The sequence below is a fragment of the Gekko japonicus genome, unplaced genomic scaffold, assembly GCF_001447785.1.
Source record: "Gekko japonicus isolate JY-2015 unplaced genomic scaffold, Gekko_japonicus_V1.1 scaffold5479, whole genome shotgun sequence".
NCBI lineage: Eukaryota > Metazoa > Chordata > Lepidosauria > Squamata > Gekkonidae > Gekko > Gekko japonicus.
The window spans coordinates 13,629-27,334 of NW_015161581.1; the positions used below are offsets into that span (position 1 = coordinate 13,629).

The 13,706-nt window shown below is 50.5% G+C and overlaps 1 protein-coding gene across 1 annotated transcript in view; it reads right to left on the minus strand.

The window, feature by feature from the left end:
• Positions 1–13,706, minus strand: part of LOC107125865 (myelin transcription factor 1-like) — a gene marked incomplete at both ends in the record, with an annotated part of 35,635 nt that overhangs the window by 5,705 nt on the left and 16,224 nt on the right. The window contains 2 exons of the mRNA XM_015429328.1: positions 6,454–6,608; positions 10,464–10,733. Of these exons, the coding sequence (XP_015284814.1) occupies positions 6,454–6,608; positions 10,464–10,733 (425 nt within the window). The remainder of the gene's footprint in view (positions 1–6,453; positions 6,609–10,463; positions 10,734–13,706) is intronic.

Consider the following 13,706-nt stretch of genomic DNA (forward strand, 5'->3'; position numbering starts at 1 on the left):
CCCCCGGGCCCCGATTCCGCCGGGGTGGAAATCGGGGCTCCGAAGCGGGGGATTCCCCGCCCCCCGGGCCCATTTGACAACCCTAGCACGGACTCTAATCTGGGAGAACCGGGTTTGATTCCCCACTCCTCCACTTGCACCTGGCTGGATGACCTTGGGCAAGCCGTAGTTCTGATAAGAGCTGTTCTTGAAAAAGAGCCGTTTCTGTCAAGAGGTCTCTCAGCCCCACCTACCTCACAGGGTGTCTGTTGTGGGGAGGGGGAGGGAAAGGAGTTTGTAAGCCACTCTGAAACTCCTTCAGGTAGTGAAGGGCGGGGATATAAATCCAATCTCTTCTCTTCTTCTTCTTAATGGTCTTATCGTTGGTGTTTTCAAAAAACGGCCAGCGATCTCCTTGAGAAGTGGAATATCTAACTGGGCATCCAGCCATGGAGCAGGAATCCAAGATGGCGGATGCATAATCATACAAGGATACAGGTGGAACAGCCATGGGGAAAGCTTAGCATTCTTCCTTCTGCTCTCTGGCCTTCCGGGCATTCTGACTGACCACCATGGGAAACAGGATGCTGGACTAGATAGATCATTACCTCGATGGCACGACTGGAGTAAGGGATGAAGGGAGGTGGGAGTTATAGGAGAGTGTGAAAAAAATGAGATCTGACAAAATAAGCCACACGTTAGTGGAGCCACTCGTCTTTGAGTGGGTCAGATGACAAGTTCCCCTCTCTAGTTTTTTTTAAAAAAGGAATAAAGTCAAGGCCAGAAAAATAGGGTTGCCAACTCCAGGTTGAGAAACTCCTGGAGATTTGGGAGTAGAGTCTGGGGAGGGCAGAGATTGGGAAGGGAAGGCACATCAGTGAGTTATATAATGCCATACAGCCCACCCTCCAAAGCTTGCATTTTCACGAGGGGGATTGGTCTTGGTCATCTGGAGACCAGCTGCAAGTCCAGGAGATCTCCTGGCCCCACCTGGAGGCTGGCAACCCTACAAAGAGTCAAAGAGCAATGAGAAATGAGCAGGAGGCAGGCGAGAAGAGCCAGAGGGAGACTGAGAAGCAAAGCAGACTCGGGGAAGGCCGTGGCTCAGTGGTAGAGCATCTTGCTTAGTGTGCAGAAGGTCCTAGGTTCAATTCCGGGCGGGTGTAGCAGGCGATGTGGAAGCAGGTGATGTGAAAGACCTCAGTGAGTGACCCTGGAGAGCCACTGCCAGTCTGAGTAGACAAGACTGACTTCGATGGACCAAGAGTCTGGCTGGAGATCCTGGAGGTTTTTTGTCCTCTTCTGGGCGCGGAACAGGGGTCACTGGGTGTGTGGAGGGGGAGGTATTTGTGAATTTCCTGCATTGTGCAGGGGGTTGGACTAGATGACCATGGAGGTACCTTCCAACTCTATGAGTCTATGATTCTATAGAAGGCCGCTTCATATGTTCATGTGACCCAATCACAGACGCTCCCCTCTCTATGCATTAAGGCTTCGCGCACAATTGAGCATTGCTGCAGATGTCTTTGGATTCCGTAAGGCCAGGCTACCCCTACGTCTGTTTAGGAAGCCACCCTGGCAATTGAGAGGGTCTCCCATGGGGCCGGCTCCATTCTTCTATGGACCTTTGGGGTACTGGATACTCATGAGCCCTTCCATGGTCGTTCCCTCCTCCCCCCAATACAATAATCTCCTCCAAACAGTGATTCCCTTCCCTGCTCCTTCAGCTGTGGCTTTGCTGGAGGGAGGAGAGTGTGTTTCACCACTTGGAGTTTCACCACTTGGACTCCCTCCCCCCTCCCTCCCTCCTTCCCCTCCTTTGTTGCCCCACAAAATTTCCCCATGCCCCACCAACCTAGAACTTCTGGCTACGGGTCTGGGGGGGGGAAAGCCCCCGCAACCCTTATGCTGCAGTTCCAGCAGCAGAAGAAGAAGAGATTGGATTTATACCCCGCCATCCACTACCCGAAGGAGTCTCAGAGCGGCTGACAAACTCCTCTCCCTTCCCCTCCCCACAACAGACACCCTGTGAGGTGGGTGGGGCTGAGAGAACTCTGACACAAACTGCTCTTTTTCAAGGACAGCTGTGCCAGAGCTTGTGACTGACCCAAGGTCACATCAGCAGGTGCAAGTGGAGGAGTGGGGAGACTGACCCAAGGTCACATCAAGCAGGTGCAAGTGGAGGAGTGGGGAATCCAACCCGGTTCTCCCAGATTAGAGTCCGCACACTTAACCACTACACCAAACTGGCTCTCTAAGAGTCCATATTGGGCCCCGACATTCCTGGCAATTCAGTTCTGAACGTGGAACTCCCAGAGACAACAAAGCCTGCCGAGGGGAAATAAACATGGCTTCCACAAAAGGGACATCCTGCCTCGCCAACCTTTTAGAGTCCTTGGAGAAGGTTAACACACATGTGGATGAGGGTGATTTGTTAGTTATGATATACTCGGACTTCCACAGGGCCTTGATACCTTAATGTTCCCTCTAAGCTGTAGAGTCTTGTGAGCAAAAATTCTACTTTGTGAGCTACTGGCATTAAGGGGGTGAGCCCGCAATTTGGTTACTGCATAAATTAGTTTGCACTGGAGCCCTCCTTCTTGAGCTAGGACAAAAATGTGTGAGCCAGAGGCTAACAAACTGTGAGCTGGCTCACACTCACTCAGCTTAGAGGGAACACGAATAGATGCTTTTGAACTATGGTGCTGGAGAAGACTCTTGAGAGTCCCTTGAACTGCAAGAAGATCAAATCAGTCCATCCTAAAAGAAATCAACCCTGACTGTTCCCTGGAAGGCCAGATAATGAAGCTGAAGCTCAAATACTTTGGCCACCCAATGAGAAGGGAGCACTCACTGGAGAAGACCCTGACGCTGGGAAAGACTGAAGGTCAAAGAAGAAGGGGGCGGCAAAGGATGAGATGGTTAGACAGTGTCATAGATGCAACGAACATGAAGTTGAGCAAACTTCAGAGGACGGCAGAAGACAGGAGGGCCTGGCGTGATCTGGTCCATGGGGTCGCAAAGAGTCAGACTCGACTGTGCGACTGAACAACAACAAGCTCACACTAACTCAGCTTAGAGGAAACACTGCCAAAGACTACTGAGGAGGCATAGCAGTCATATTATTGATCAAAAGTTTCTTAAACAACAGGAAGCAGAGAGCAGGAATACATGGACAGTTCTTGCAATGGAGGGAACTGAGCCCTGGGGGTCCCACAAGGGTCAATATTGTGGCCGGTGTCATTTCATTGGTTCATAAATGGTCTGGAACTGGGGGTGAGCAGGGTAGAGGCCAGTTTGGGGACGATGGCAAATTATTGAGGATGGTGAGAAGCAAGGCTGATTGTGAACAGCTCCAGCACTGCAGGATGTATCCCTTTCTGGTTTCCACTACTCAAGATCATAATGAGAATAAAGGGGAAGAGAAATCCGAGTATATCATATCTAACAAAAGTCTGCAGGGTTTTTTTGGTGTGCATGTGTGTGTTGGTAACAGGAACCAAAAAACAACAACAGAGGCTCTTTCATTTCAGTGCAGCACAGCAGGAAGAGGCAATTAAGCATGGGCACGAACCCCATTCTTGCGATTCAGTTTGTGGTTCGTGAACTGAACTGGTTTGTATCAGTTCGTGAGCCACTTAAAGTTTAAACAACTGCTTCCTGTGAAAAACGGTGAGGAGCAGAAAGCAAGGGTTTAAATGGTTCTGAGCCATTTCACCCCCAGCTTTCTGCTCACTGTGGCTTTTGGTGGTGAGCAAAAAGCAATGAGTGAAATGGCTGGGAGACATTTCACCCCCAGCTTTCTGTTCAACAATATCAGGGGAAAGGCTTGCCCTCTATGCCCTATTGTTGGTCCTCCAGAGGAACTATTTGGCCACTATATGAGACACGATGCTGGACTAGATGGAGCACTAGTCTGATCCCAGCAGGGCTCTTCTGATGTTCTTGTGAAGTCCTCGGCCTTTATGCTCTTTTGTTGGACCTCCAGAGGAACCAGGTGGTCACTGTCCAAGATGGGATGCTGGAGTAGATGGACCACTACTCTGATCCAGCAGGGCTCTTCTGATGTTCTTGTGAAGTCCTCGGCCTTTATGCTCTTTTGTTGGACCTCCAGAGGAACCAGGTGGTCACTGTCCAAGATGGGATGCTGGAGTAGATGGACCACTACTCTGATCCAGCAGGGCTCTTCTGATGTTCTTGTGAAGTCCTCGGCCTTTATGCTCTTTTGTTGGACCTCCAGAGGAACCAGGTGGTCACTGTCCAAGATGGGATGCTGGAGTAGATGGACCACTACTCTGATCCAGCAGGGCTCTTCTGATGTTCTTGTGAAGTCCTCGGCCTTTATGCTCTTTTGTTGGACCTCCAGAGGAACCAGGTGGTCACTGTCCAAGATGGGATGCTGGAGTAGATGGACCACTACTCTGATCCAGCAGGGCTCTTCTGATGTTCTTGTGAAGTCCTCGGCCTTTATGCTCTTTTGTTGGACCTCCAGAGGAACCAGGTGGTCACTGTCCAAGATGGGATGCTGGAGTAGATGGACCACTACTCTGATCCAGCAGGGCTCTTCTGATGTCCTTATATTGTTGGTTTCTGGTACCATTTGTAGTCTCAATTGAAGATGGAGTAAGATTCCCAGGTATTTTTCTGCTCACTGGGTACAGGTCCTCCTAAGACTGGCTCAAAATGACCCCAGAACTCTCTGAATCATTTGGAGAGCACCCGGTAGGAACAGAGCTGGGGTTGTGGCTTATGAGGGTATGTGGGAGGAGCTAACATTGAGGATAGTCATGGGATGGGACTTGTGCATTTCATTAAGGGCCATCCTACTGTGGTCACCTTAACCTGAGAACTTTTCCATTGTATCATAGCATCAAATCTTGTACCAGAATTCTCTCTGATAAAGACCCTGTAGCAAGTTAGGAGAGAGTTCATGGAGACAGACTCCAGATTTTGAAATGTCATGTTGGATTTCAAGTTGGGTTTTAGATTTGGTTTGGGAATAGCTTGCAGATTGCAGTGTGTATGCGTGCGTGTGTGTGAGACAAAGAGGGTATGCGTTGGTGATCTCAGTTTTTCACATGGCATTTCATGTTTTAAGACCAAGTTTGACCAACCTCATAAGAATCTAGGAGCATAAGAGAAGCCATGTTGGATGAGAAGCCATGTTGGATCAGGCCAGTGGCCCACCCAGTCCAATCTCTGCTCCATATGTTTATCCAATCCCCTCTGGAAGCCGTCTATGTTTGGCAGTGAATTCCACGTGTTAATTACTTTTGGGTGAAGAAGGACTTCCTTTTATCCATTCTAAGTCCACTGCTCATTAATTTCACTGAGTGCTCACAAATATTGCTGTGTATCTTTCCCCCCCTCTGAGCAGGTTAAGTGAACATAAGAAAGCCATGTTGGATCAGGCCAATGGCCCATCCAGTCCAACACTCTGTGTCCCACAGGGGCCAAAACCCAGGTGCCACCAGGAGGTCCACCAGTGGGGCCAGAACTCCAGAACCCCTCCCAAGAACCAAGAAGACAGAGCATCACCGCCCTAGACAGAGTGTTCCCTGTATCCCTCGTGGCTAATAGCCACTGATGGACCTCTGCTCCGTATGTTTATCCAACCCCCTCCTGAAGCTGTCTGTAGCCGCCACCACTCCCTGTGGCAGTGAATCCCACGTGTTAATTACCTCCCCCAACTTTAAAAATCCAAATCTCCAATTTCTGTATCAAGCAGCAAACGTTCTCAGGAGACACATGCAGAAAGAGGGAATTTTCTGAAGTTATTTTCAAAGGCATTCTAATATTCTAACTCTAGCTACCACGGATTTTGGAGATGAAATGCAGATTCCCTTTGGAAGACCTACATCTTGGCATCTGCACGCGAAATTCTGAATTACTCATGCCTGCAAAAAGCCCCCCCCCCCATTTATCCACCCTCCCTCAGCCCCAAACCACTGGGGCAAGCGTGACATTGCTGGTTATAGGATGTTCTGCATAAAGTGGAGGATTTCAAAAATACAGCTCAAAGAAAAACACCACGATGCGTTGTAAACAAGGAAGCAAGAACATTTGGCAAGAGGTTCGTTCTTTCCATGCAGAATTAGAGAAGCTAGCCAGAGTTTGAAAGGAAATAAGTACAAAGGAATTATGCTTTTTTTAAAAAAACAACGAATCCTAACATTCCGGAGTGAGTTGTTTTCTCCACTCCTCTTTCAATCACAGCACATTTATGGGTGACTGTACAGAGCGGCACGTCATCTCGACCATCAGGAACAGCCGAATCATGAGGCTTCTCTTGAAAGCATTCAATTTCGGGTGTTTGGCTTCAATAGCAGCTTTTCCCAGTTGAAACATCAATGAACCAGGATTCCTCCCCCCCCCTCAGGAATCCCCCCCCCCCCCCATTTCCCCCCACCAAGGAACCTGCCCCACTTCCTGCCTCTTGCTACGTGGTTTCCTCTCTCAAGTGGCATGACTTACGTGAGCAGCTCTTTCTTGATCTCCTTGGAGAGAAACTTCAGCTTGAAGTTGGTTAAGGTGATCTCCCCCGGGTATTTCCTCTCCTCGAAGTTTTCTTCGGGTACTTCCTGGTCATCCACTTCGGAAGAAGCGAAAGATCGGACCGCAGGCTCCGACTGCAAGAAATCGGCAAAAGGTGTGTCGGAATGACTCTCTCGTAAGTTCAGTTGGGCCCTTGTACTCTTTGCGGGGCCACTGTTAAAGAGGAATCAAACCGGGCTTCCTATTCTACAAACCAGCTCTCTATTCTACATACCATAGGATTCACATTTGCCCTTTTATGGTGGGAGTAAAGGTAAAGGTTTCCCTTGCTCAAAAGCCAGTTGAATCCGACTCTAGGGTTGCGGTGCTCATCTCCGTTTCCAAGCTGAAGAGCCAGCACTGTCCGAAGAAGTTTCCGTGGTCATGTGGCTGGCGTGACTAGACGCCAAGGCGCACGGAACGCTGTTACCTTCCCACCAAAGCAGTACCTATTTATCTACTTGCAATTTCTTGCTTTCGAACTGGTAGGTTGGCAGGAGCTGGGGCCAGAGACGGGAGCTCACTCCATCATGCGGCACTCGGGTCTTGAACCGCTGAACTACAGACCTTCTGGTCTGCAGCTCAGCGTCTTAACCTCTGAGCCACTGCAGCCCCTAATGGTGGGAGACTTCTAGCCAATTGCAGCCCCTGCCTGCTGAGGCCCAGTTGATCAGTGGGTAGAAACTGGGGCAAAAGGTGGGGTTGGGTGATAAATCGTCCTGGGGATAAAATTTAAAAAGAAAAATAAGGCCTTGTCTACTTACAGGACCATAGAGTTTTTGATGATTCCTAGAGCTACCAGAAAGTGACAGACGTAGCTCTGGCAATCACTAGAAACACTAGAAACTAAGATTACCATACAGCCCCTAGCCATTGCTAGAGCTACTCTTGCCATTTCTGCACAGCTCTAGGAATGGTCAGGGACTCCATGACCAGAACTTCCTGTAAACAGCTGCTGTTTGCCAGGCAGTGCCTGGAAATCCTCAGGTACCACCGGTCTCAGGTGGAAGAGAGAACTGCATCCAAGAGATCCACATAGTAACCCAGGATCTTCCTGCCCCAGGAAATCTGGTAGTCTGTGAATGTCCAGAGAATACTACATTGGTAAAAACAAAAAAGAAAATGCCACGAAATCACACTGCTGTCCTGGAAAATCAGTAGCACTCCCTAAAGAAAGAACAATTTTTTTCCTTGCTGCTGCCACTGCTCCCAAGACTGCTTATTTCCTCCAACAGAGGAAGCAGTTCTTGTGGTGGTGGTGGTGGGATTATCATTTGGGGCGAGGTGAATCCCATATTGCCGGGGTCCCCAACATGCCGCTTGCGGGCACCATGGCAGGCCCGTAGCTACAGTGGGGCATTTCGGGGCCCAGCCCCCTGATTTCCTACCAAGGCCCCCTGACTTCCTTTCGGCCCAGCCCCACCATCTCTCTGGTAAGATGCAGTGGCCAACATGAGCTCCCCCGCGCTGCCGTGGCTGCTGCTTCTCCTCGCCTTCCCCCTGTGCTGCACCCTTCTCCCCTGCGCTGCACTGATCGAGTTAATTAAATTACATTTAATTGAATTAGCCAGTGCCCCAGTGCCCCCCAAGGTATTTAAATGCCCCCTCGGTTTAGAAATTCCTGGCTACGAGCCTGAACCATAGTGCTCGCCAATTCCCTTCCTGGTGCCTGCCAAGAGTTTTTGGAATGTGGGCAGGGCCAGGTGGGGCTTTTCCCCTCTAAGGTTTCTGATTGGTCACTGGAGATTTGGTTGGCTGGGCAGCTTTTAAAGATGTTGCTTTGGCAGCACCTGCCACCATGGTGCAAGGGTCTTCAACTGTGTGCATGAAGGAAAGCCGCGGCATCCGTTTTCTGGCTGGCTCCGCCTCCCAAAGCAGCCATTTTCTGGCTGTGCCCACCATGCTGTGTCGGAACTCCAAAGGCTACATGTAGGGTTTAAAAGGTTGGGGACCAGTGTTCCGTGTTGGAACTCCAAAGGCTACATGCAGGGTTTAAAAGGTTGGGGACCAGTGTTCCCTTTAAGGTTAGTTAGTGTGAGCGAGCTCACAGTGTTTCAGCCTCTGGCGCACAGATTTTTGTCTTAGCTCAGGAAGGACGGCTCCAGAGCAAACTAATTTATGCATATCGCTCGCTCACAGTTTTAATGCCAGCAGCTCACTAAGTAGAATTTTCCCCCACAAGACTCCACAGCTTAGAGGAGCATTGTCGGGGACCCCCGCTGTGTCACATGGCTTCCCTGCTGTGCCCCAGACCTCTGGGCTTCTGCGCATTTCTGTTCTGTTGGCCGAGAGAGCCCCTTTGGCTCGCCCACATGGAAGGTTCCGGAGGACCTGCTGCAGTTCCGCAAGGCCTGTAAAACGGAGCTCTTCCGCCAGGCCTTTGGAACTGCCACCACTACTGACATCTGATAGCCTACAACGAGAGAGCTCTGATCCCCTGGATCCTCCAACTACTGCCCGAACTGGCCGCCCAGGATAACCGAAGATAATTAAGGAACTGACTGTATGACGAGGAAACTAAGCACTAGCACTTTACGGTATCATTATAGTTATGGTTTTAAGAATTCTTGTGTATTACTGGATGTTACATTTTATATTATACTGTTTTACGTAAGCTGCTCTGAGCCGGGAGGGCAAGGTAAGAACCTAACTTATAAATAAAATAAATAATAAATAAATACCAGAATGAAAAGGCCACAGGATTGGTGTTTGTATTTTAGCAGGGGTTTTGTTTCGGCTGTTGGGGCTACTGTTTTGTCTACTTTATGACTGAAACTTGAACTGAGTACTGTTAGGTATGAGACTTCAGGCAGCTCATTAACAAGTAGGCTTGCCAAGTCCCCCCCCGGGGGCGGTGAAACCCCCGCCCCAGAGGCCCGTTCCCTGCCGGTGGTGGATCGGGCCCCGGGGGGAACCCCACCCCCAAAGCACGCGACATGCACGTCACCCAGAAGTGACGCGACCATGCCGGGCACGCTGGGGGCGGGGCCACGGTCATCCGAGGGAAAACTCTATGGTGTCCCCCGCTCCAGTGCCAATCCAACTTGGCAACCCTATTAACAAGTGATTCAGCTTTATTAGAACAAGACAGGGACAAACACACACATGAGAGCAACAGGCTCTCTTTTAAACTAACCAGGCTTGTATAGCCACGCCCACTGGTGAGTTAAGAAACAATCAAAATATCAACATAAGGACCAATGAACTCGATTCCCTCCAGGGGGCGGTGAAACCCCCGCCCCAGAGGCCCGTTCCCTGCCGGTGGTGGATCGGGCCCCGGGGGGAACCCCACCCCCAAAGCACGCGACATGCACGTCACCCAGAAGTGACGCGACCATGCCGGGCACGCTGGGGGCGGGGCCACGGTCATCCGAGGGAAAACTCTATGGTGTCCCCCGCTCCAGTGCCAATCCAACTTGGCAACCCTATTAACAAGTGATTCAGCTTTATTAGAACAAGACAGGAACAAACACACACATGAGAGTAACAGGCTCTCTTTTAAACTAACCAGGCTTGTATAACCACGCCCACTGGTGAGTTAAGAACCAATCAAAATATCAACATAAGGACCAATGAACTCGGTTCCCTCCAGAACCTCTCTATGGTTCTGACTGGTCTACTGCGCAGAGTAGCCAATCAGAATGTGCTGTTTACAATACCAGCCTTAGATGGCTGAACATACGAAGCTCAGGCATGTAGGCACGATACATAACAACTACGTAAGATATTTCTGAACCTTTCAAAAATTGAAATAAGAGCAAAGTTTTTTTTTAAAAGATCAGGGGATACAGAGCTCCGTGGCCGCTAGGCCTAAAGCACTACCGCCTTGTCCTTTTGTGGAATGGCTTCCCAGATGGATCTACGGGATGCCACTATGATTGCGGAAAACGAAACCCAACCTCGGGTTTGCACCTGTTGCCTTTCCCGACCCTCCCCTGGTAACCCCTTACCTCTTCCGGCTCCTCTTCCCGCTGCCGATTTGGTTTGGTGTAGTCGATGGGGCCGTCCCATTCGTCCTGCCGGGAGGTGTGGCTGGACTGGGGTGAGGTCATGGTGCTGCTTGTGGCACTGCTGCTGTTTTGGCGTTGGGAGACATCCGGGGATTTAATGCTGGGGCTGCTGCTGCAACTGCTGCTGCTGGGGAAGGCGCTCTCGCGCTTGCGGTGCTTGTTCATGCTCAAGTCCAAAGTCCCGTTTTCGTCCACCTCGATGTCCATGGACTGAAAGGAACGGAGCAACAGCTGTGACTGCCCGTCTAACATCGCCGCGTTCGGTTCCCTGGCTGAATGTGGAACTCGCTGCCAGAGGGATATGCAGCTTTAAAAGGGGATGTGATGGATTCGTGGAGGATAAGTCTATCGGTGGCTACCAGCCATGGTGACTGAAGGGAACCTTCACATTCAGGGGTATTAAGCCTCTGAATCCCAGAGCCAGGAGGCAACATCAGGGGAAGGCCTCAGCCTCTTTGCCCTGTTGTTGGCCGCCCAGAGGAACTGGTTGGCCACTGTGTGAGACAGGATGCTGGACTAGATGGACCACTGGTCTGATCCAGCAGGGCTCTTCTTGTGCTCTTAAGAAGGCCTCGGCCTCTCTGCCCTGTTGTTGGCCCTCCAGAGGAACCGGTTGGCCACTGTGTGAGACAGGATGCTGGACTAGATGGACCCTCACTGGTCTGGACCAGCAGGGCTCTCCTGGTGTTCTTAGGAAGGCCTCGGCCTCTATGTCCTATTGTTGGCCCTCCGGAGGAACTGGTTGGCCACTGTGTGAGGCAGGATGCCGGACTAGATGGACCCCTACTGGTCTGATCCAGCAGGGCTCTCCTGATGTTCTTATGAAGGCCTCGGCCTCTCTGCCCTGTTGTTGGCCCTCCGGAGGAACGGGTTGGCCTCTGTGTGAGGCAGGATGATGGAACAGATGGACCACTGGTCTGACCAAGCAGTTCTCTTCTGAGGTTCTTACGTTAAGTGACCAGTTGTCCTGGGACCCGTGCTCCCGTTTCTCTCCCTGTGTGGCATGCTGGATTATGCAGGGTGATTTGTTTTATTTTATTTTTTATTTACTTCATTTATAGCCTCCCTTTCTCACTAAAACTCAAGGTAGAACATAGAAACTCAGTTCAAACTGGCTCCTGAGTTGGCCACGCCCAGCAGGAACTCATTAGCATAATAGGGCACACCCAACAGCAGAAACTCATTAGGATTGGCTACATTCAGGATGTGTGGTCTAACATGCGAAGGGTTTTGACAACAAACAAGGTAAACAGAATAAGAAGCAAAAGGTGGGTGTGGCTGGATGAGCACACTTCTGGTGACATGGGGGTGTGGCCTAATATGCTAATATGCTGTGCTGTCAGGGTATGGCCTACTATGCTAATAAGTTCCTGCTGTTGGGTGTGGCCTGTTATGCTAATGAGTTCCTGCTGGGCTTTTTCTACAATTGTCCTGGGACCCGTGCTCCCGTCTCTCTCCCTGTGTGGCATGCTGGATTATGCAGGCTGTTTTGTTTTAGTTTTTATTTACTTCATTTATAGCCTCCCTTTCTCACTAAAACTCAAGGTAGGAGATAGAAACTCAGTTCAAACACACAGCAAAGATCTCTTTCGAGGGATGCCGTGAAGAACCTAAGAAGAAGAGCTCTGCTGGACCAGACCAGTAGTCCATCTACAGCATCCTGTCTCACACAGTGGCCTCTGGACAGCCAGCAACAGGGCACAGAAGCCAAGGCCTTTCCCTCCCTCATGAGAATGTAAAAAGAGCCCTGATGGATTGGACCAGAGGGGACCTGATCTCTGCAGGCTGGAGGTCAGTTGTAATCCCAGGAGAACTCAAGGCCCCATCTGGAGATTGGCAAATCTAGTTAGATGTGTTTGGTTGGCAACTGCTTAGGCTCGACCTTCCATGGGAGTAGCTCCGGGCCGTTAGAATGCTGCCCCCAAGGATATGGGGAGGGCCTTCAGGTTGGGCTCTTTTTTGCAACTGGTGTTACAATCAGGGCTGCCAACCTCCTGGTGGGGCCTGGAGATCTCCCGGAATCACAACCGATCTCCAGACGACACAGATCAGTTCCTCTGGTGTAGCAGTTAGGAGCGCGGACTCTAATCTGGGAGGAACGGGTTTGATTCCCCACTTCTCCACATGCAGCTGCTGGTGTGACCCTGGGTCAGTCACAAGTTCTCCCAGAGCTGTTCTCTCACGAGCAGTCCTCTCAGCGCTCTCTCAGCCCCACTTGCCTCGCAGGGTGTCTGTTGTGAGGAGGGGAATGGAAAGGAGATTGTAAGATGCTCTGAGACTCCTTCAGTTAGCGAAGGGTGGGGTATGAATCCAATCTCCTCCACCTCCTCAGGGTAGATTCCATGCTATTACAATCCCTGCCAATCTCCTTCTCCTCCCCCAAATCCACCACCTCCAGGCTCTGCTCCCCCAAATCTCCTTGAATTTCCCCACCTGGAGTTGGCAACCCTAGTAAAACTGTCGTTATTTATTCGAATGGGCCTTGGGGAGCCACTAAGGACCGCGTGGGGTTTTACACCATAGAAGGCATTGGGGGAGTACTTTTTCATTTTCTTGCCGACTTCATTTATAGCCTGGCTTTCCCGCCGAATTTCACGGCAGATTCAACTTGAAAACAATGCGTATTGAACGCCAATTAGACTAAATGAAGCTATTGTTTGCGGAATTGGACGGCTTTGTTTTAATTGTGCCGTTTGCCAGTTTATCCGGCCCTTGCAAACAGCTTCAAGACTGCCAAGAATGGTGGCGGGGAATCGTGGGCGATATGACGATATGGTAATATATGATGAGATGATAAGACACAAAAGGCAGCCGAAGCATCCTTCAAAAATTCCCCTTGGAGATACTTTATCTTCTAGCGGAGGCTTGAATACGTTAATCTCCTAATTGCCTCTCCATAAACATGATTTTATTTATAATTGCATAATATTATCAGGGCAGGTCTGCTTGACATAGAGTTGCCAACGCTGGCTTGGGAAATTCATGCAGTAGGGCTGCCAAATCAGGCCGGGGGGTGGGGAGACCCCCGCTTCGGAGGCCCGATTTCCGCCCCGGCGGAATCAGGCCCTGGGGGAAAACCCACCCCCGTGTGCACGTCACAGGGAAGTGACGTCATGACGCCAGGCACGCTGGGGGCAGGGCCACAGCCATTTGAGGGGAAAACATAGAGTTTTCCCCTCAAAT